The 24058-nt window shown below is 39.4% G+C and overlaps 1 protein-coding gene across 2 annotated transcripts in view; it reads left to right on the plus strand.

Moving 5' to 3' along the window:
• Positions 1-1259: 1259 nt before the first annotated feature.
• Positions 1260-24058, plus strand: part of RAD54B (RAD54 homolog B) — a 109006-nt gene continuing 86207 nt past the window's right edge. For both annotated transcript variants that reach the window (XM_020873139.2, XM_070477387.1), the window contains exons 1-3: positions 1260-1367; positions 16230-16380; positions 22766-22934. In XM_020873139.2, coding sequence (XP_020728798.2) covers positions 16246-16380; positions 22766-22934 — 304 coding nt within the window. In that variant the 5' untranslated portion in view covers positions 1260-1367; positions 16230-16245. The remainder of the gene's footprint in view (positions 1368-16229; positions 16381-22765; positions 22935-24058) is intronic.

The raw sequence follows: 24058 nt of genomic DNA on the forward strand, positions 1-24058 counted from the left end.
CCTCTTTCACTTTCATCAAAAGGTTCTGTAGTTCTTCTTCACTTTCTGCCATAAGGGTGGTGTCATCTGCATATCTGAGGTTATTGAAATTTCTCCCAGCAATCTTGATTCCAGCTTGTGCTTCATCCAGCCCAGAATTTCTCATGATGTACTCTGCATATAAGTTAAATAAGCAGGGTGACAATATACAGCCTTGATGTGCTCCTTTCTGGATTTGGAACCAGTCTGTTGTTCCATGTCCAGTTCTAACTGCTGCTTCCTGACCTGCATACAGGTTTCTCAAGAGGCAGGTCAGGTGGTCTGGTATTCCCATCTCTTTCAGAATTTTCCACAGTTTATTGTGATCCACACAGTCAAAGGCTTTAGCATAGTCAATAAAGCAGAAATAGATGTTTTTCCAGAACTCTCTTGTTTTTTCAGTGATCCAGCAGATGTTGGCAATTTGGTCTCTGGTTCCTCTGCCTTTTCTAAAACCAGTTTGAACAGCTGGAAGTTCATGGTTCACGTATTGCTAAAGCCTGGCTTGGAGAATTTTGAGCATTACTTTACTAGCATGTGCGATGAGTGCAATTGTGTCATTGTTTGAGCATTCTTTGGGATTGTCTTTCTTAGGAATTGGAATGAAAACTGACCTTTTCCAGTCCTGTGGCCACTACTGAGTTTTCCAAATTTCCTGACATATTGAGTGCAGCACTTTCACAGCTTCATTTCTAGGATTTGAAATAGCTCGACTGGAATTCCATCACCTCCACTAGCTTTGTTCGTAGTGATGCTTTCTAAGGCCCACTTGACTTTACATTCCAGGATGTCTGGCTCCAGTTGAGGGGTCACACCATTGTGATTATCTGGGTCGTGAAGATCTTTTTTGTACCTCATTCCTAACATAAGGTGTAACTCGAGAGCTCTACAGTAAAAAAAAATCCATTATATTTGTACACTATTTTTCGCAGAAAATACTGCTATTCAGAGGACCATCAAACTGCACAAACATGTCCATGGAGACGTTCTCTTGATTTAAGACATATGCCTTATGTGTCCTAGGATGTGGTCTGTAGCCTCAGCATCTGCACCGCAGCTGAGTGTTGCCAGCAAACTTGAGAAATGAACCACAATCCCGAAGCCAACTTGGAAGTGAGCGCTCGCGGAGACACACGAAGGCGCTTGCGCAGTGATGCGAACACGTCGTCCATTTAGAGACGAGGAGGACCCGGAAGTGCGGCAGGAAACTACTGCGCACGCGCCAGGGGTCGTCCCCGATTGGCTGCGCCGAGGCGGGCGCCTTGAGATGCTCTGGCGTTTGGGGGTGTCGCTGTCTACTCCGCGTAGTCCTGGCCCCCGGGGCCGTCGGTCCTTTCGGATTCTCACCGGTGCGTCCTTGGAGGGGGGAGGCGTGTGAGGCTGTGACAGGCTGTAGGCTTGTGTGGGACAAAGACGCGAGAGGCTCCAGAGCGAGTCTTTGAAGGAGGCGGGAGGGCAGGAAGGCGGCGGCGTAGCCGCGGCCGCCTCCTGCGGGTCTGGGAGTGCCGATGGGGTCTCAAGACTGAGGTGCGCTTGGCTGCCTGCCTTGGGTCGCTGGTGTCCGAGGGAGGGCCGTGGGGGCGCGTCTGTGGTGGGGAGGCCGCCAGGAGAGGCGACTCCGCGCGGTGGTGCCTCCGCTCCCGCCCGCCCGCCCCCCTGCTGTGGCATTTGGGTGTCTTTACTCAGGATTCAGCTATACTGCCCTGCGCGGTATTAATTAGAATTAACTAAGTAATGGAAGAATTATTTTCTTTAGAGGGGCCATAAAAATCAAAGGAGAAACTTGAGCCACGAAGGGAAATAACGGTAACACCTCTGCCTGCCATGGGGGAGACCCAGGTTCGATCCCTGGGTTAGGAAGATCCCCTGGAGAAGGAAATGGCAACCCACTCCAGTATTCTTGCCTGAAAAATCCAGTGGACAGAGGAACCTGGTGGGCTACAGTCCGTGGGGTCCCAAAGAGTCGGACGCGACTGGGCGACTTCACTTTCTTTCTTTCTAATGGTGTTGGAAGTCGGAAAGCAGAAACAGCAGGGGAGGTGTGTTGCTGGTTCTTTCTATTGTATTTGAATTCTTGCATCCTAGAGGTGTGATGGTTCCCGTCCCATGCCCTCTTCAAAGCCAAACAGAATCCCTGGATTCTGGTCAAAATCTCCTTTGTCCAACTTCATCTTTTGCTAGACACTCTCTCGGGACTTTCCTCATTTCTAGTCTCATAGAATGTTAGGTGTGAGACATCTTCTAGTAATTATCATGCATAGTAACGTTACAGATAACATTGAGTGTTTACTATGTCAGACTTTATTCTAAGTAGTTTAAGTATTTGATTTAACCCCCCAACCATCTTATGAATAATTATTATTATGTTGTCCTTGTATAGTTGCTAAGTCCTGTCTGACCCCATGGTCTGAGGCCTGCCAGGCTTCTCTGTGAGATTTCTCCGGGGAAGAATAGTGGAGTGGGTTGCCAGTTCCTTCTCCACGGGCTTTTTCCCGACCCAGGGATCGAACTCTCATCTCCTGCATTGAAGGCGGACTCTTTACCACTGAGCCACCAGGGGAGCCCAAAGAAGTTACGTAAACCGAGTAAGATCACACGATAGAAATGTTCGTCTGTACTTATATTCAGGCATTTGCCTCAAAAACTGTATTCTTAATTATTGCACAGTACAGTGTATTAAGTTGCCCAGTAACATAGGTCTTCTGATGTGTCATTAGCATGGATTTGCCATTTTACTTGGGAGAGCAGAAGTAGGTAGGTGTTAGAATATAACAGATGTTAGAGCATCACAGCAGGGTGCCAAATGGGTGTTATTTCTAGGGCTGGGAAAGGGCTCACATAGCACTAATTTAAGAAGTAATAAGGATTCAGAAACATTTTGGGGGAAGTATACTGATGTCTAGGGCTTCCTCAGTGGCACAGTGGTAAAGAATCCGCCTGCCAAGCAGGAGACGTGAGAGCTGTGGGTCAGTCCTTGGATCAGGAAGCTCCTGTGTAGTATGAAATGGTAACCCCCTCCATATTTGTGCCTGGAAAATTCCATGGACAGAGGAGCCTGGGTGTGCTACCGTCGATGGGGTGGCAAGGAGTAGTACACGACTGAGCACACACATATAATGATAATCTGCACTTTACTCTGAAATGCATCATCAGCAAGTTAGATGGCTTGGTGGATGCCTAAGGGCATATATAAATGGCAGAGCTAGAAATCAAGCCAAGGCAGTCTGGCTCAAGTGTTTTCTTAATCACCACTTTGCTGCTTTTCCCATACCTGCATACTCAAATTCATTAATATTTTCTTTAGTTTACAGGATAAAGAGAAGGATTGAAACATTAGACATGATAAAATTTAGGTGTAGAAAAGTTTAAGGGTTTAACATAGTGATTCTTAAATGTGAGATACAGGAGGACCAGTGGCAATGCTTTTGGCTGAGAGATTTGGATAAAGCCATTAGTGTGTTCGACTAAACCAGGGCATTGAGGGTGAGCAGCGCAGTGAAAATGGTGTAGAACTGGCCTGACTTGTTGAAGTGCCTAGTGAGTAAAATGGGTTCCTCAGATATTTTGAGGGGAGTTCTCTGGGTTGGGACAATCTTTTCCAAGTAGGCTTTAGCTGCGGAAGAGGTGGTAGACTGTAACCGGGAAGGCTTCAGTCCAGTGTGAAAATGTACAGACCATGACAAAAGCATGTTTTTATCCATAAGGTGAAGGAAGTTGCGTGAAATCCACTTGCCAGACCTCAAATGGTCCACTAGGCAGTTTAAAAATCTGGAGAAGTACTCTCAGGTTCCCTGCGTTGTATTTTAAACAAATGGGACAAGTGAGAGGCACTTTTTTTGTGGCCTTGTTAATATTTCCTCACAAATGTTGATTCATAAATGCTGTAATTTTGCCAGTGGACCAAATGGTATTATGTACAGTGCTTATGAGAGGGGATTTTAGAATCTTTAGTGGACTGGGTGGTTATTTGGTCCAAACCAGAGCTTTCTTGATATTAAAATACCAAGCCGTCAGTTCCTGAATTTCCAATCTTGTTTTTCATTTTCTGAAGCCAGTTGTTAGGCTTCTCTAGCCAGTTTTCTAAGTTGCCATTTAGGAGAATACCCATCTGGACCATGGCAGTGTTTCTTGTGGAAATGTCAGCAAGGTGAGTTCCCTTAGCTTTCAGAGAGTCAAGTTTAGCAGAATCTTAGTATTGGCTAACGTTGCAGGTAAAAGTAATGCATCCAATCACTCCTGAACATAGGGACCTTTTAAAATTTTATTTCTGCTGAAGTAAGGAAGCCACATTGCTTCCACAACATTCCAAGATCTTGAGCTGCTCTGAAAGCATATCTACTGTCAGTGTAAATATTGACAGTTTTGCCCTTGGCTGAAGGACAAGCCCATATGAGAGTATATAATTCAGTTTGTTGAGCTGAAGTAGTAAATGCGCTACCTCAGCACTATCAAAAGCAGTTCCAATATTGTCACCCTCCCACCATCAGCGAGCCATAAGATGTCAGTGTCACCCAAAGGGATTCCCTGCAGCTCAGTCACAAGGAATCAGATGATCCCTCAGCGTTAAGCACTCGTGAGGGACTTTGTTGACAGAGGGGAGAAGAGTAGCGGGAGGGTCAGGTTATTACACTGTAGAAATGTTAGGTAAGGAGGGGTTAACAAAAGGACTTCATAGGTGAGGCCGCTGACTTGGAAATGTTGAATTTAGGAGGATTTCTGCATCACAGGTGTTAATGAGGATCCCACAACTGTTTTCTTGATGGTCTTAACCAAAATGGCAGTGGCAGTAATGGTTGTAATACCCTATGGGTTGTTGGTGGTCCCCGTGTTTTTGGGTGAGTATGCAAGGGCATTTCCTTCCTTTTCATACACAAAAAGGAAAAAGAAAATCTGATAATTAGAATGCCCAAGGGCAGGCGGGTTCATGAAACTTGTTTAAGGCCTTAAAGACTATGTTTTCTGGTTATTCCTATAGAATTGCTTCCTGTTGTTCTTTAGTAAAACATATGGAGGATTGGCCATAAGAGAAATTTAGAATGTTATCAAAGTGATAACCAACTAGCCTAAGAAAGCCTCGTAGCTGACAGTTAGTTTTGGGTTTGGGCTTCCCTGGTGGCTCAGCTGGTAAAGAATCCACCTGCAATGCAGGAGACGTGGGTTGGATCCCTGGGTTGGGAAGATCCCCTGGAGAAGGGAATAGCTACCCACTCCAGTATTCTGGCCTGGAGAAATCCATGGCATCGCAAAGAGTTGGGCACGACTGAGCGACTTTCACTTTCACTTTGGGTTTGGGGAAACTTAGTACACTATGAAGGCTATCTGGATCTATACACAGCCCTTGTTCTGATATCAGATGCCCTAAATATTGAACCTGGGTTTGGGCAAACTGATGCAATTTTTCCTTGGTGATTTTATGTCTTATAAAGCTAAACCCTTATAGCAAGTGGATACTGTCTTCCAAGGAGGCAGCTTGAGAGGGAGAGCAAAGAAGCAAATCATTCACATATTACAACAAAGTAGAACCTGTGGGGAACTTTTTATCATACAAATCAGCCCCTAGGATTTATGAGAAATAAGGAGGACTCTCAGTAAAACCTTGAGTTTTTACTGTCCAGGTGAGTTTTTTCTTCTCAAGTGAGGGCAAAAAGGTGTTGTGTAGCTTCAATCAATTGGAATACTAAAGAATACACTGATAAATCAGTTACAGTAAATAATTTACTTCCAGTGAGAATGGATTTTAGTAGAGGGTTAGGAACAACAGCCAAGGTGTCAAGAGATAGCAGTGTTGTTTATTGCTTGGAGGTCCTTGGGCAACTCCACCTTTGGCCCTTCTATTTTCTCACCAGTAAAATGGGAATGTTATATTAGTATAACTAGTAGTAGGGATTGTAAAGTCTTGAGCCTTGTAATCTTCTGTTATGGGTTTTATGCCTTGAAGGGCTTCTTTACTTGTAGGGTATTAATTAATTTGGGGGAGGGGATTTGAAGGATCTATTAGAATCTTGATGGGAGTGCGTGTGTGCCTGCAAGCTTGCTAAGTTGCTTCAGTCGTGTCTGACTCTTTGCAACTCTTTGGACTTAAGCCTACCAGGCTCGTCTGTCCTGGGGATTCTCCAGGCAAGAATGCTAGAATGGGTTGCCATGCCCTCCTCCTGAGTATCTTCCCGACCAGGGGTCAAATTGGCAGGCAGGTTCTTTACCGCTAGTGCCACTTATAAATATCTCCCTTGATGGGAGATGCACTGTGAATTTTGCCAACTTCAGGTATACATGGCACCTCCATAAGGAGGGTGATAGCTGATTCAATAGGGAGAGATGATCTATGTTTTCTGAATCAGCTCTAGTATCATGAGAGATGAAGCAAATACAGGTTGTCCAAGATAATTCCATTCACCTGGTTGGTTGCTTTACTACTATAAAAACTCTAGAATTATTTACCCTTTGGGAGAAAGAAGTTCTGGCATGAGACTTTTCTAAGGAAGGATCAACCTAATAAGTGGGTTTGGGCAGAGAAACTAAGGGGAAAAGGGTGTGTATCTCTCAAGTGGCCTAAACAAAAGGGTATAGGTTCAGAGACAGGAATCGACTGAAGTTCATTAGAGATCCCTACTACTTGAACTGTTGTAGTACTCTGAGTCAGAGGCTCCTTTTTGTAGTGGTGTTGAACACTGAGAATAAGTCTCTCATGTCCTTTAAGACTGGAAGAGATTCATCCTCAATCTGGCAAATGTTTCTCCAGACATTTAAGAGGAAGAATTGGGAAGAACCCCTGTATTTTCTCAGAATCCCTTCATTAACAATTGGGAGAATGTTGGAAAGGCTGGTTAGAGGGCTAATGGCACCTGGAAGTGCTTAAATTTGTAACAGTCTCTTTCCTGTGTTCTGACTGTTTGAAGTCCTAGCAAAACTAGGAGGGCTTTAGTTTCTTTTAGGGGCTGGACTTGAATTTATTTGCTGGACTTGAATATTAAGAATTATGGCAGGCTTTCTTTGAGGTGACTCATCTAGAGTGTGAAAGAGCTGGCTTGCTAGATTAGCTAAATCTGAAATAGGCATAGTTTTCCATCTGATCCTGGTCCATTTTATTGGAAGAGAAAGGTCCTGGTTCAGCCCATTAATGAACATACAGTTAAAAGCTACATAGGTGGAATCAACATCTGAAGAAAAAAAAAGCAGAGTTTTTTTTAAAAAAAAAAACAGTTTTAAGTTGTTGTAAAAGTTATGAGCAGATTCATCAGATTTTTGTGTGCAAGCCTGAATTTTGTTCAAATTAACAGACTTTGCAAAAGTCTGTGGAAATGCCTGATGAAGTCACCTGGAGATTGCTTGAGCTTGACCATATAATAAGTTGGTGGACTGGTCTCTGGGTTGTAATTCTAGAGACCTTTCAGTATTTTCCCGGTTAGCATGTGTTTTTTTTTTTTTTTTCCTGCCATGCTACATGGCTTGTGGAGTTTTAGTTTCCTGACCAGGGATTGAACCCTGGCCCTAGCAGTGAGAGCACCCATTCCTAACCAGTGAACTGCCAGGGAATTCCTCCAAGTCAGCAGTTTTCATACAAGGTGACCTTTGCTGACACACATATGAACTAGCTGATATAAGTTGGAGAAACCAGGTTGATAAGTTTGAATGACTATACTAAATTCCGATACAAAGCTGTGAGGATCTTTGAGGTCCATTGAGTCAGTGATGCCATCCAGCCATCTCATCCTCTGTTGTCCCCTTCTCCTCCTACCTTCAATCTTTCCTAGCATCAGGGTCTTTTCAAATGAGTCAGCTCTTTGCATCAGGTGGCCAAAGTATTGGAGTTTTGGCTTCGGCATCAGTCCTTTCAATGAATATTCAGGACTGACTTCCTTTAGGATGGACTGGTTGGATCTCCTTGCAGTCCAAGGGACTCTCAAGAATCTTCTCGAACACCACAGTTCAAAAACATCAATTCTTTCAGCTTTCTCCAACTCTCACATCCATACATGACTACTGGAAAAACCATAGCCTTGACCAGACGGACCTTTGTTGGCAAAGTAATGTCTCTGCTTTTTAATATGCTGCCTAGGTTGGTCATAACTTTTCTTCCAAGGAGTAAGTATCTTTTATTTCATGGCTGCAGTCACCATCTGCAATGATTTTGGAGCCCCCCAAAATAAAGTCAGCCACTGTTTCCCCATGTATTTGCCATGAAGTGATGGGCCCGGGTGCCATGACCTTAGTTTTCTGAATGTTGATCTTTAAGCCAACTTTTTCACTCTCCTCTTTCGCTTTCATCAAGAGGCTCTTTAAGTTTTCTTCACTTTCTGCCGTAAGGGTGGTGTCATCTGCATACCTGAGGTTATTGATGTTTCTTCCCAGCAATCTTGATTCCAGCTTGTGCTTCATCCAGCCCAGCGTTTCTAATGATATACTCTACATATAAGTTAAATAAGCAGGGTGACAATATACAGCCTTCACTTATTTGTTTTCCTATTTGGAACCAGTCTGTTGTTCCATGTCCAGTTCTAACTGTTGCTTCTGACCTGCATACAGGTTTCTCAAGAGGCAGGTCAGGTGGTCTGGTATTCCCATCTCTTTCAGAATTTGCCACAGTTTATTGTGATCCACACAGTCAAAGGCTTTGGCATAGTCAGTAAAGCAGAAATAGAACTTTTTTGATGATCCAGCAGATGTTGGCAAGTTGATCTCTGATTTCTCTGCCTTTTCTAAAACCAGCTTGAACATCTGAAAGTTCATAGTTCACGTATTGCTAAAGCCTGGCTTGGAGAATTTTGAGCATTACTTTACTAGCATGTGAGATGAGTGCAATTGTGCAGTAGTTGTTTAGTTTAGGGTTTATTAGAAAGCAAGAGTTTATCATCTGGGTCCTCAGAAGGCTTAATTTTAAAAGGTAGGTTCTGATATATTCATAGGAAAAGGGGATGGGATAGTTTTAGTGAAAAAGGGAAATCCGGCTGGAGAGTTTCTTGGGGGAACTGAGGGTGTAGAGGAGGTGCAGGTGGTGTAGAAGAGAGACGGTGCCAGAGGGTGGGCCTCCCCTTGGGGGCCGAGGAAGAGGGGTATGAGCATTTTGAAGCTTTTTTATCTTTCTTTCTTTGCATCAGCTAAGATGTTATTTTGCAAAGAGACAATTTTTGGCTCCTGGTAACATTTGGAAACCTCAGAGTAGCAATCAAAATACTCATTTTCTTCAGTTTGGGGAATTTTAGAACTATGATTGTCCAGTTTTGTTTTTAGGAATTTCACAAGTTCCTCCTAATGGCCATTGACGTTCTAAATTGCTTTTGCGTAGGTTGGTCCATTTAGCTGGAACTGTGTATGCAGAAGGACTGTAGCTGTTAAACATAAAATCGGCCGGAGTCCCTGTAGTGGTGGAGTGCACCCTCAAAATAATTTAGGTAACTGGGATCCCATTTCTCAGAGTTTTTTCTCTAGAGTGAAAGAATAAGTTTCAAAAGCCTAAACAGCTCAAATACTTTGTAGGTCTAATGCTAGCCAGTTCTAAGGGAACAGCCCAGTCATGCAAGAGCCAAGCTAAAAGCTGCTCAGCAAAAGTCCAGTGAAACAACCTAAATCTGTGGGAGCGAGCCCAAAGGTTTAACAGTGCAGTTCCACTAGAACAGCCCATTTCAAAGGGAATCTGGCCAAAGACTGAACTGGCACATTTCCGGTTAAACAGCTCCTGTTCTAAATGGAATCAGGCTGGAGGCTAGTGCAGTTATAGTTGAAGCAGCCTGACTATAAGTGTCAGGCCAAAGTGCCAAATGAATACTCACAGACAGAACAAGGCCTTAAACAGAAAGAATGAGTCCCTGAAACAGATCCTGAATAAAACCTGGAGAGCCTCAAAACCCAAAGAAGATGTAAGCTCAGATCCAGGAGAAAGACTTACTCTTGAGCCCCAGGGTTTACGAAGAAAAGCAGTGGGCACCAATGGACTTGGCGTGGGTCCTGCACCTGATTGCTCACCAGCCTTGGAGTCATCACAGGTCTTCTCTGGATCCCAGTCTGGGCCACCAAAATGTTGACTTTAAACAAATAGACTGCCAGTTATTTCTCTGGGTAAAATGGGTTTACTCGGGATCAGCAAACAATTGTAGTTTGTGGTTTGCAGTCATGGTGATCCATGTGCAAAACCTGCACATCCAGGAGAGGAGAACACTTTTATGGGTGGGAGGAGGGATTAAGAAGGCTATTGTAGGAATTCACTTGCCAGTGTGGGAAACATGGGTTTGATCCCTGGTGCAGGAAGATCCCACCTTCTGTGAGGCAGCTGAGCCCCTGCAGCAGGACTGCTGGATCCCACACCCTCTGGAGCCTGTGCTCCCCGTCAGTAGAAGCTGCGCCAGTGAGAAGTCCAGGAACCACAACAAAGAGTAGCCCCTGCTCGCTGCAACTAGAGAAAGCGTGTAGCAGCAAGGAGGCCCAGCCAAACGAAAAGTAAATTAAAAAAGGGCTACGGTAAACGAAGAGTCCATTGGAGGAATTGAGAGTTTGAAGTCTAGTGACTTTTCCTTCATTTTTTTTGGGGGGGAGGCCCACACCCTGTGGCATGTGGGGTTGTAGTTCCCTGACTGGAGTCCACCCTGATGCCTCCCCTCCACAGTGGAAGTGCAGGTTCTTAACCACTGGGTCACCAGTGAGGTCCCAATAATGACTTTTCGTTGGTTGAGTTGTGACAGTTTTATTGGCTGAGTTCTTGCCAGGCAAAAAGAGAGCTCTTCTTCTCACTGTTGGTCGTTGCCATCATCATACAGCAGGAGAGCTTCTCCTTCTGGCCTCTGGTCTGAATTTTAGTTGAGATTTCTGTTAATTTTTATACCACTGCTGATCCCTCAAAGTATATCCAGACTGGTTATTTATCATATACTCATGTATTTCCTCATTTTTACATTGCTGAAATTGGGAAAGGTCTAACCAGCAGTGATGGCATGTCCCAGCTTAATTGGCTGTAGTTCTTTTTTTCTTTGTAGAAAATTGGAAATACACAGTAAAGAATCCAGAAGAAAAAGATCCAGAAGATGTACTTCTGACATCTAGATATAATGTTAATGTTGTGGCATGTGTGTTTTCTAGTCTTTTAAAGCTCTCTATGGATGTGTAATTTGCAGTTAATAATTCAGTGTACACTTAGATGGGTTTTAACAAACTTGTAACCACACTGCAGTATGATGGAGCTTACATTGATCACACCTGAAAGTTCCCCATGCCCCTTTGTATTCTAGTCTTTAGCACAAACTCACATATTATTTGTTTTTGTCTTTTTCTTTTATAACATTGAAATGATGCTGAACATGTTTGGTAGCCATTTGTGAAATTAAAACTTACTGTTTTTAGAGCAGTTTTAGGTTTAGCAAAGTGGAGGGAGATGTTTTAGGTTTACAGCATTAGGTTTAGGTGGAGATTTCCCATGTACCCCTGCCTTCCCTTGTTATCAGCATCCCTCACCGGAGTGGTACATTTGTTACTGTTGACACACATAAGCACCCAGAGTCCATAGTTTACATTAGGATTCATTCTTGGCCTTGTACATTTTCTGCGTTTAGACAAATATGTAATGACATGTATCCATCATTAGGGCATTATAAACTATACTTTCTCTGCCTTAAAAAATTTTGTGGTCTACCTTTTCATATCTGCCCCTCCCCTAACCCTTGGCAACCACTGACCTTTTTACTCCAGGCTTTTGCCTCTGTAGTTTTCTAGGATATCACATAGTTGGAATCATATAGTATGTAGCCTTTTCAGATTGGCTTCTTTCATTTAGTAATATGCATTTATGGTTCCTTCATGTCTTTTCATAGATTGACAGCTCTTTTTCTTTTCTTTCTTTTTTCTTTTTTTTTTTTTGTTAATTTCTAAGTAGCATTCTGTGATCTGAATGCACCACAGTTGTTTATTCATTCACCTGAGTGCTTGGTTGCTTTCAAGTTTTGGCAATAATGAATAAAGTTGCTGTAAAACATTTTTATGCAGGTTTTTAAAACTCTTTGTTGAAAGGGGTTTATCCTATGATAAAAATATGTTCACTTTCATAAGAAAGTGCCAAAATATCTTCCAAAGTGGCTGTACCATTTTGCATTCCCACCAGGAATGAATGAAAATTCCTATTGCCCTCACCGGCATTTGGTATTGTCTGTTTTGGATTTTCTTCATTTTTTAAAAATTTTTTTATTTTCTTCATTTTTGTTGACATATGATGTGGAGTGTCTTTCCATGTGCTTATTTGCTATTTGTATATCTTTTGTGATATGTCTTTTAAGATCTTTGGCCCACTTTTTAGCTGGGTTGTTTTCTTATTGTTGAGTTTTAAGATTTCTTTTTATATTTTGGATAGTAGTCCTTTATCAGATACACCTTTTGCAGGTATTTTCTCCTAGTGTGGCTTTCTTTCCATTACCTTGACATTGTCTTTGCAAAGCACAGGTCTTAAATTTTAATGAAGTCTAGCTTATCAGTTATCTTTCATGGATTGTTCCTTGGTGTTGTAGCTAAAAAGTCATCAACATACCCAAGGTCGTCTAGATTTTCTTCTGTATTATCTTCTAGGAGTCATTTCTCTTTGTGTTTTGCATGTAAGTCTATGATTCATTTTAAGTTAATTATTCTGAAGAGTATAAAGACTTGTTTCTAGGTTCATTTTCTTTGCATGTGTGCGTGCATGCTAATTCACTTTAGTTGTGTCTGACTCTTTGCGACCCTGTGGACTATAGCCTGCCAGGCTCCTCTGTCCATGGGATTCTCCAGGCAAGAATACCGGAGTGGATTGCCATGCCCTCCTCCAGAGGATCTTCCCAATCTAGGGATTGAACCTGCATTTCTTATGTTTCCTGCGTTGGCAGGTGGGTTCTCTGCCACTAGCACCACCTTGTTATTGAGTTGCTCAGTCATGTCCGACCCTATGCGATCCCATGGACTGCAGCACGCCAGGTCTCCCTGTCCTTCACCATCTCCTGGAGTTTGCTCAAACTCATGTCCATTGAATCGGTGCTGCCATCCAACCATCTCATCCTCTGTTGTCTCCTTCTCCTGCCTTCAATCTTTCCCAGCATCAGGCTCTTTGCATCAGGTGGCCAGAGTATTGGAGCTTCAGCATCAATCCTTCCAGTGAATATTTGGGGTTGATTTCCTTCAATATTAACTGGTTTGATCTCCTTGCTGTCCACGGGACTCTCAAGAATCTTCTGCAGCATCACAGTTCGAAAACATCAATTCAGCCAACATTTTCTGAATCATAGAGAAAGCAAGGGAATTCCAGAAAAACATCTACCTCTGTTTCATTGACTTCGCTAAAGCCTTTGACTGTGTGGATCATAGCAAACTATGGAAAACTTTTAAACGGATGGGAATACCAGACCATCTTACTTGTCGTCTGAGAAACCTGTATGCAGATCAAGAAGCAACAATGAGAACCTTATATAGAACAATTGACTGGTTCAAAATTGAAAAAGTGCTATGACAAAGCTGTTTATTGTCACACTGTTTATTTAACTTATACGCAGAGCACATCTTGTGAAATACTGGGCTGGATGAATTACAAGCTGGAATCAAGATTGGCAGGAGAAATATCAACAGCCTCAGATATGCAAATAATACCACTTTAATGACAAGTGAAGAACTTAAAGAGCCTCTTGATGAGGGTGAAAGAGGAAAGTGAAAAAGCTTAAAACTCAGTATTAAAAAAGACTTAAGATTGTGGCATCTGGTCCCATCAGTTCATGGCAAATAGAAGGGAAAAAGGGGGAATCAGTGACAGATTTCCCCTTCTTGTACTCTAAAATAACTGTGGATGGTGATTGCAGCCATGAAATTAGAAGACGATTGCTTCTTGGCAGGAAAACTATGACAAACTTAGATGGTGTATTAAAAAGTAAAGACAACACTTTACTGACGAAAGTGTATAGTCAGAGTCTTTCCAGTAGTTGTGTATGGATGTGAGAGCTAGACCATAAAGAAGGCAGAGTGCCGAAAAATTGATGCTTTTGAACTTTGATGGTGGAGAAGACTTTTGAGAGTCCCTTGGACAGCAAAGAGATCAAATTGGTTAATCTTAAAGGAAATCAGCCCTGAATACTCATCGGAAGGACTGATGCTGACGCTCCAATACTTCCCACCTGATGGGAAGAGCCGATTCACTGAAAAAGATCCTAATGCTGGGAAAGATTGAAAGCAGAAGAGGGCAACAGAGGCTGAGATGGCTGGATGGCATCACCGACACAGTGGACATGGGTTTGGGTGGACTCCGGGAGTTGGTGATGGACAGGGAGGCCTGACGAGCTGCAGTTCATGGGATTGCAAGGAGTCGGACACGACTGAGCGACTGGACTGAACATGTGGTGGCCTCTCTTGTTACAGAGCATGGGCTGTGAGGCAGACAGGCCTCAGTAGTTGCAGCTTGTGGACTCTAGAGTGTGGGCTCAGTAACTGTGGCGCTCAGGCTTATAGTTGGTTTCAGTGACGTGTGGGATCTTCCCAGACCCGAGACTGAACCCGTGTTCCTTGCACTGGCATGTGATTCTTAACCACTGGACCACCAGGGAAATCCAATATCTCTCCATTCATTTAGTTCTTTGATTTTGCTCAGCAGAGTTTTTATAGTTTTTCCTTCTATGGATCTTGTACATGCTTTGTTAGATTACCCTTAAATATTTCATTTTTGCAGGGCGCTAATAATGTAAATGGTATTGTGTTTTTAAATTCAAATTCCAGTTGTTGCTGATAAGTTGGAAAATAATTGATTTCTGAGTATTAATCTTGTATTTTTACAACTTTGCTAAAATTGCTGTTCTTAGCCATTTTTTATTTGATGTATAAGAGTTTCTCATATCATTAAATATTCTTTTAAAATGTGATCTCCACCCCGCCATTCATGGCTGTAGAATTATTTATATAACAAATAGTGAATGCCTTCTTGTGTTGATACTGGCAATATACTGATGATTGGAAGGTAAGACTTCATGCCTGATCCAGGAGTTTACAACTTGGGGGAATTAATAGGCAGTTTCATTACAGTGTGAAAAGTACTTGGGTAGTAGACACATAGGAAGGATCTCTAATCCAGTCTTTCGGGGAGATGAAGGTGGCTCATAGTTAAGAGTCCTAAAGGATAAGTTGAAATTCATCAGGCAAAGAAAAATGGGTAAAGGCTGTATCGGAGACCCAATACCGTGTAGGGAGTTTGTTCAAAGACCTAGAGGAAACGAGAACATGGCTTGTTTGGGAAATTGCAGCACTACATTTTAATCATGTAGGAAGAGAGTGTATTCTATTTTATCCAGTATCCTGTTGTAGATATTTAAATTTCCCTTTTTTCTACTACTCTAAGTAATATTGGCATGAAAACCTTATACATAATTCTTTGAGTATATCTTTGCTAATTCCTTAGGGTAAATTTCCAGAAGTATAATTTCTGGGTTAAGCAAATCATTTTGGTAGCCGTGTACATCCTTGTTGATGCCTTATTTTGTGTACAGTTTTGTGAGATTGCTTTAAATAAGAGTGCTTGCTGCTGTCCATTGCAGAAGCATGATGTGTGCTTGTAATGTTCTTGTCTTTTATCTGTCTCACTGATCCTGTCCTGGTGGAAATAACATTGAGCAAAAGTTTGGAAACATGGTTCTTGTCTCTTGATCTATTTATTTAAAATACCTCACTGCTTTAAAAGGAAATAGGATAGTAAAAATTGAACTGTAAATGTATTCTTTCAATTGCCAGGATTTTATTCACTCATTCAAAAGTATTTGTTAGTGATTATCATGTATCTGGCTTTGTGGTTGATGCTGCTTACAGAATGGTTAAGAAAACAGTGACTGCTACCTGCATGCAGTTTATGGATTGGTGGAATAGGAAAAAAGCAACATGATTAATATATGTATGTGAATAATTGTGTTTTCTTTGATTTTGAAACTACTATTTAAATTACGTTTAAGACTTTATTGTTGTTATCTAATCTATAGTTTTTTTTTTTTTTCCTAATCTATAGTTTTATCAAAATTGGTACAATATATGTTCAGGTTTGTACCATATATTTTGAATCTTAATACATTTCAGAAACCTTTTGTGATGGAAAATAAAATGTTACCAAATGTTGAATTTGTTTTCTAAGGCTTTTTACAGGCTTATCCTCTTATGTTTTTAAAGATGTCATGATTATAGTGATGATATATTTGGAGGTAATTCTAATCAGACTTCTGATGAAATGACTTTTGGGTATTTTTCAGGTTAATACTGCTAAATATGAGACGATCAGCAGCACCAAGTCAGTTGCAAGGGAATCCCTTCAAAAAACCAAAGTTTATATCACCAGCAAGAAGTCATCCAAGTCCTAATGAAGAGGTTGTAAAACTGAATTCAGAAATAAAGTTATTTGAGGTAAAAGAAAAACAAAACAACACAACAGTAACAGAAGCCTAATGTAGAGAAGCATGTATTTTAAGAAATTGCCATTTAAACAGTTAACAGTGCTCATTGCCTATAGGAATTTTCAGTGTCTTTGATAAATTCTTCTAAAAACCTTAGACATAATGACTAAATATATATATTTGAAGGAATGGCATAAAGTAAACTTGGGTTAGGTCTATAAATAAACTTTTGAGAACAGTGAAAAATACCTCCACAAGGGAAGGGTTGGAGATTCTTGTTCAAGAAAAAAAGTTATTCTGGATCAGTGTTCTTTTTAAAGGTACCACATAAATAAACGAAAACTTTGGATAAGGTAATTTAAAGAGAAAACATATATAAATAATGTTTTATATCACTTATGGAAACTTCCTTTCCTTTTTACTTATAAAAAGTAAGTGCTCAAAACAGTCTTAATATATATTCTTTGCTACTAAGATGAAGGATTATTTAAGTCTTAGGTATAATAGAAGGTTTATAAAGATTATATAGAGCATATGTAAAATGGACAGTCCACACTCTGGCTACTCTACAGTTCTCTGATTTATGTTCTGGAGATTGAAAGCTACTAATATTTTTTCTCTTTTTTATTATGGCAAAATATATATAGCATAAAATTTGCCATTTTACCATTTTTAATTGTGCAGGTAAGTGGCATTAATTACATTTTCTTTATTGTTCAATAATCACCATTTTCTGTGTTTGAAACTTTTCATTTCACAGAAACTTCATAACCATTAGGCAGTAATTCCCTATTCTCCCTTTCCTGGTCATCACTACACTTTCTGTCTAGGTACCTCAAATTTAAGTGGAATCATAAATATTTGTCCTATTGTGTCTGGCTTATTTCCCTTAGCCTGTGTTTTCTAGGATCATCCGTGTTGTAACAGGTGTGAACATCAGTGCTTTATGTGATTCAGTAATATTCAATTGTTTCAGTTCAGTTCAGTCGCTCAGTCATGTCTGACTCTTTGCGACCCCATGGACTGCAGCATGCCAGGCCTCCCTGTCCATCAGCAACCCTCAGAGTTTACTCAAACTCATGTCCATTGAGTCGGTGATACCATCCAACCATCTCATCCTCTGTCGTCCCCTTCTCCTCCTACCTTCAATCTTTCCCAGCATCAGGGTCTTTTCAAATGAGTCAGCTCTTCCTGTCAGGTGGCCAGAGTATTGGAGTTTCAGCTTCAGCATCAGTCCTTCCAATGAACATCAGTTCAAAAGCATCAATTCTTTGGCTCTCAGCTTTCTTTATAGTCCAACTCTCACATCTGTTTAGGTACCTGCTTTTAGTTCTCTTGTATATATATACCCAAGAGTGGAATTGCTAGATGATACAGTAATTCTATGTTTAGTTTTTAAGGTACTACCAAATTGTTTTCCATAGGCACTGAACCATTTTACATTCCCACCAGCAATGTGTGAGGGTTCCAGTTTCTCCACATCCTTACCAAAGCTGGTTATTTTGTTTTTGTTGCTGTTTTTTTGATTATGGTCATCCTTGTTGGTGTGAAGTAGTATTCCACTGTGGTCTTGATTTGCACTTTCCTAATGACTAGTAGTAATTCTGAGCATTTTTTCATGTGCTTATTGACCATATGCTTATCGACCATATGCTTATCTTCTATGGAGAAATGTCTTTTCACATCCTTTGAGGCTTTTAACTGGTTTAACTGTTTTTTTGTCTTTTTGTTGTTGAAAACATCTGATCATTCTTGACTCTGTTATTTGGTCTGCATCTGTTTGTTTTATCCGACACTCCTTTAGAATTCTGGCCACAATGTAAGGAGAAAACTATGTAAGCATAGTTTTTCATTTTAAATATGGTTTCTTTTTATAAAAGCAACTTTGTTTAAATTAAATGCACATACCTGTAATCTACCTACTACAATTCAGTTGTATTTCATATGGTCACAGTTGTGTAATGATTACCAAAATCAATTTCAGACCATTTTAATCATTCCAGAAAGAGAGAGACCTCACACACATCAACCCATTCAAATCCCTCAGCCCTTTGTAATCACTAATATACTTTCTGTTTTATGTATTTATCTATTATGAACATTTCATATAAATAGAGTCACACAACATGTGGCATTTTATGCCTCACTGTTTTCAGTTTCATAGTGTTTTTCAAGGCTCGTCCATATTGTGGCATGTGTCAGTAATTTATTTCTTTTTATTGCTGAATGTATTAGTTTCCTATTGCTGCTGTAACAGATTACCAGAAATTTAGTGATTTAAAACAATACAAATGTATTATCTTATAGTTCTGTAAGTCAGAAGCTCAACGTGGGTCACATTGGGCTAAGATCAAGGTGTTGGCAAGGTCGCATTTATTTCTGGAGGTTTTAAGAGTGTTTTCTTTGCCTTTTCTAGTTTCTACAGGCCACCTGCAATCCTGATGGCCCCTTTCTTAATTCTTTGAAAATTGGTAGTGGCAGTTTGATTCCTTTTATTGACATTTTTTTGGTTCTGTGAAACTGGAACTCATTTGGTTAGATTGGGCTGCCCTGGATAACTCAGGATAATCTCTCTATTTCTCTCTTAATTGCATCTGCAAAGTCTCTTTTGCCACATAAGGTAACATTTCCATAGGTTCTAAGAATTAGGGTATGGACATTTTTGGGAGGCATTATTCTGCTTACCACACTGAGTAATATTTCATTGTATTAATATACCATATTTTATTATTCTATCTGTCGGTTGATGGATGTTTGAGTTGTTTCTGTTTTTTTTTTATTTTTTTTTTGTTTCTGTTTTTTAAATTTATTAGACATTATGAATAATGCTGATGAATATTCATGTGTAAATTGTTGAGTAGATACATGTTTTCATTTCTTTTGGGTGCATTCTTAGGATGGAATTGCTGGATCATATAATAATTCTGTGGTTAACCTTTTAATGCCATGGTGGCTGTACTGTTTCATTCCCATCATTAATGTATGAGGTTTCAGTTCTCCACATGTTTATCAACACTTATTTATTATCTATTTGATTATAACCATAGTATGGATGAAGTAGTATCCAACTTGGGGTTTTGATTTACTTTTCCTTGGTGGCTAATGTTGAGCATTTTTATATGTGCTTATTGGCCATTTGTATATCTTTTTTGGAGAATTGTTTATTCAAATCCTATTTTTTTAAGTTGGATTATTTGCTTTTTATTACATAGTTGTAAGAGTTCTGTATAGGTTCTAAACATAGGTGCCTTATCAGATATATGATTTGCAAATGTTTGCACCTATGTTGTTGATTACCTTTCACTTTCTTGATGGCTTCATCTGTAGCACGAACGTTTTAAATTTTGACGAAGTCCAGTTTATCTGGGTTTTTCTTTTTTGGTGTTGGTAGTACTTGTGATTTTAATGTTGTATCTGAGAATGTCATGAAGATTTACTGTATTTTCTTCTAAGAGTTTTATAGTTTTAATTCTTCCATTTCAGTCCATGACCCATTTTGAAATGGTTTTTATGTATGGTGTGAGGTAGGAATCCAATTTTATCATTTTACACGTGGATATCTAATTGGGTTCCAGGACCAGTTTTTGAAAAGACTGTCTTTTCCTCTATTGAATCACTTTGACACCCTTGTGTTTAGGTTTATTTTCTGACGGAGGTTCTAAGGACTAATTTGAAACCAAAACCACTGGTTTATTCTTTTCCTCTTATAATTATTATTAAGAAGCTAAAAAGTTTTCTTTAAATACTAATGAAGTAGGCATTTTTGAAACCATACAGCTGTTTTAAGTAAGGCAACATGCAAATCCTAAAAATATTAGGTTGAGCAGTCAGCTTTACTGTCCCCTTTGTCTATTCCATCCTTAAATTTTTTCTTAGATTGAATTAATCCATACCAAGAATGTATTGGTTTGGTGACTTCAGGGATCTTTTATTTGAGTGGTCTGATAAATAAAAATCTGGAACAAATTGAGCATCAAAATAAATACACTAATGGATAATAACCCACTGAATAATATAAGAGTCTGAATCCATAGTAATATAACTAAGTAAGTAGTAAACTCTTTCTCAGAGTGGAATGCTAAATCACAAAAATAAAGGTAATGGTGGTGTTGGAAAATATCAATGGGTTCCAGAACCCATTGGATTAATAGGTGAATGTTTTATCAGGAAGTAGAATATTTGAATAGACTCAAGCATCTCCTTACAACATACTTTAAAGACAAGTAGAAAAATACTAACTTGGTGAGAATACCTGGTAGGCACCACTTTAATCAAATGGCTGCCTCCAGTAATGGACAGATTGATATTTTGTGCCCTTAGTATGGTGAGCTATGATATTCCCTCCAAAATACGTAATCTGAAGCTCATCATTAGGAAACATCAGACAATCTAAATAGGGGAACATTCTATAAAAAAGTTGGCCTGACAATTCTTTGAAAGTGTCAGAAATCACAAAAGATGAATAAAGGTGAGGAACTGTTCTAGATGAAAGGAAACTAAAGAAACTTGTTGACAAAATGTATTGTGTGATCTGGGATTGGATCCTTGCTCAGGGGAAAAAACTGTCAAAAGACATTGTTGGGGTAAGTGACCCCATTTGAATGTAGGCTGTGGATTAGATAATAATATTTACTACCATGGTTAAATTTTTGATTTTGATAGTTACTGTGATTATGTAAGAGAGTGTCTTTGCTCGTTGCAAATACACTTTGTCATTTTTAGAGGTAAAGGAACACAGTGTCTCCAGCTTACTTTCAGATGTACATACACCACACACACACACGTGATACACACACACACACAGGAGAGATAGAGGGAGAGTAAATGGAGCAGAATGTAAACAAATGGTGAATTTGGGTAAAGAGTACATGGGACTTCCTTTTATTATTTCTGGAATGTTTCTATAAGTTTAAAATTATATCAAAATAAAATGTTGCAAAAAATAAAATTTGTGACTCTAATTAATTTATTTCCATGACTTACTTTAAAATATTATCAGATAGGTTTTTGAATGTCTCTGAAATTTGCTAAAATGAATATTTATAGAGATATGACAGCTGTGTCTGTTATTGTAAGCTATTATTTAAAAAACACTTCAAACATACTATTGTAGACAGAAAAATGACCTTCCAAAAACGTCCATATCCTAGTCCCAGGAAACCCGTGAATATGTTACCTCACATGGCAAAAGGGACTCTTGACTAAGTGATTAATGTGTAAGGACCTTGAAATGGGAGTGAGGGTGGTCATTCTGGCTAATCAAGGTGGACCCAGTGTAATCACAAAGGTCCTTAAAAGTAGAAGAGGGATACAGATGAGAATTAGAGAAAGAGATGTGATTAAGGAAGCAGGGGCAGAGAGATGCAGAGCACTGACTATGAAGTGGAGCAATGTTTGGTAGCTTTTAGAAGTTTGGAAAGCCAAGGAAATGTGTTCTGTCTTAGAACCTCTTGAAAGAAATGCAGATAACCTTGATTTCAGCCTGGTAAGAGCCAAGTCAGGGTTCAAACTTAGAGAATTATAAGGCAATAATACATTTGTGTTGTTTTAAGCCACTAAGTTTGTTGTAATTTGTTCCAGCAGCAACAGAATATTGATACATATATAAAAATAGAGAAAAGAGTATATGAAGAACCCCCCATGTACACATCACCCAGCCTCGGCAGTTGTCAGTTTATGACCCCTCTTGCTTAATTTTTACCTCTCTAGCTCCCTCCCCCTTTTTTCTCAACTCATTATTTTGATACAGCTTCCAGGAATATCTTCTCATTTGTAAATATTTTAGTATTTGACTCTAAAATGTAAGGTACTGTTAAAACAATATGTGGCAGTATCATCAGCCACATAAGAAATTAACAATATTTAAGTGTTGCTTTTAATATTGAGAAATTTAGCAAGAAAAATAAGCAGTTGACTGAGAATGGCACATTGTGACTTGTTTAAAACCTCATTTGATCTGTTGCTTAAAATTACACTATAATTGTAAGCGTGATTTTCATTCTGTGGTATCTTTCAGCTTTTGAAAGGGACAGTGAAAGTCGCTCAGTTGCGTCCGACTCTTTGCAACACCATGGACTATATAGTCCATGGAATTCTCCAGGCCAGAAAACTGGAGTGGGTAGCCTTTCCCTTCTCCGTGGGATCTTCCTGACCCAGGAGTTGAACCCAGGTCTCCCACATTGCAGGCAGATTCTTTACCAGCTTTCAGCTTTTATAACATAATAAAACTAGTTAAAAAAAAATTATAATTTTAGTTTATTTTAAAATATCTATTCCCTATTTAGATATGAGAAACTAGTAGCTCATATTCAGTATTTTAAATTGGGACTCTATTATGTAAAAATATGGGAAATTAGGTTTAATATGAGCATAAAATACATACTTTGTTTTTTTAGGCTGCTGCAAATAAGAATAATTTTCTCCAGCCACAAAATGATCCCAGAATATGTGATTTTAATTTGCCTACTGAAGAATGTGCTAAAGGAATTAATCATGGGTATAATCACAGGGAAAAATATTGTTTGGAAGCATCTACAAAGGCAACATTAGACCTACATCATACAGGTAAGACACTACAGGTTATACTTGACCAGTCTTATTACAATACTATTTAAATTGATTATTTACAATAATGAATATATTATATTTGGAAATAGTTGATACAGTAATAGCACCACTAGATCATTGGCATGATTTATCTTTAACGATTGAATTAGTAACCATGTCATCTAAATCTTGTATTTTGTAATAGGCATATGTCTAAGGTTATTTATTGTAAACTTACTGGTCAAATATAATGGTCTTTACCTCAAGTACCAAAATGAATTGTGTTTAAAGGTTTGATTTTTGTTTTTAAGATTTAATTTAAAAAAAGTCTTAAAATGCGTTAGTAGCATTAAAATCGGAGAGGTGAACTTTAAATGTTAATTAAAAATTGTTAATTCATTATAGTACATTGGAGTAACTTCAGATCAGTTAGATTTGAAAGTATATAATTGCAGGAAAACCAAGCATTTAACAAATTCCCCTATTGCTGAGTTGAACTAAAATAATGATTATGGTTCTTGTTGAGTTGTAAGAGATTAATATTTTTCAGGTAATTAAAAAAATTATCCGGAGTGTTCATGGGTGTTTATTTGGCCTTTTGAAAGGCACACCATTAAGACTACATTTTTCTAAATTACATTTTATTCATTTTTTGGTTGAATAGAGTTTGTGGGAGAGAGCCTCATGTACTAGTCTACAGAATGCAGCTTGTCTCCCTAAGATACCAATGCAAATCAACAGTGTGCCTTAAATTAAACCCTTTTGAAGGAACTTTTTGAGAGTTGTGATACTTAATAAATTTTACACGTGAATGGGTTCATTTCTTGTTGGGGCAGAGGGTCTTCTGTGTTTTCCCAACTAGCCAGGATCCTTAGTACCATTTATGTGCTCCTTATAACTTCAGATTTGTAACAAGTTTCAGAATGAAGTTGAGAAAGACTTTTGGAGCTGGTATCAATTTAGTGAGATCCCTAGAGACAGCTCTGGGCACGATCGTGGGCATAGCAGTTTAGCCTCTGCCCTGTTTCACTCCTTTCCTCTCTTTTTTTATTACTCTCCTCCTTCAGTTCAGTTTAGTTCAGTCGCTCAGTTGTGTCCTTACCTCCCTCCTTTTCTCTTTTCTTCCTTCCATCCTTGTTAGG

This window comes from Odocoileus virginianus, chromosome 15, assembly GCF_023699985.2.
Source record: "Odocoileus virginianus isolate 20LAN1187 ecotype Illinois chromosome 15, Ovbor_1.2, whole genome shotgun sequence".
NCBI classification, from domain to species: domain Eukaryota; kingdom Metazoa; phylum Chordata; class Mammalia; order Artiodactyla; family Cervidae; genus Odocoileus; species Odocoileus virginianus.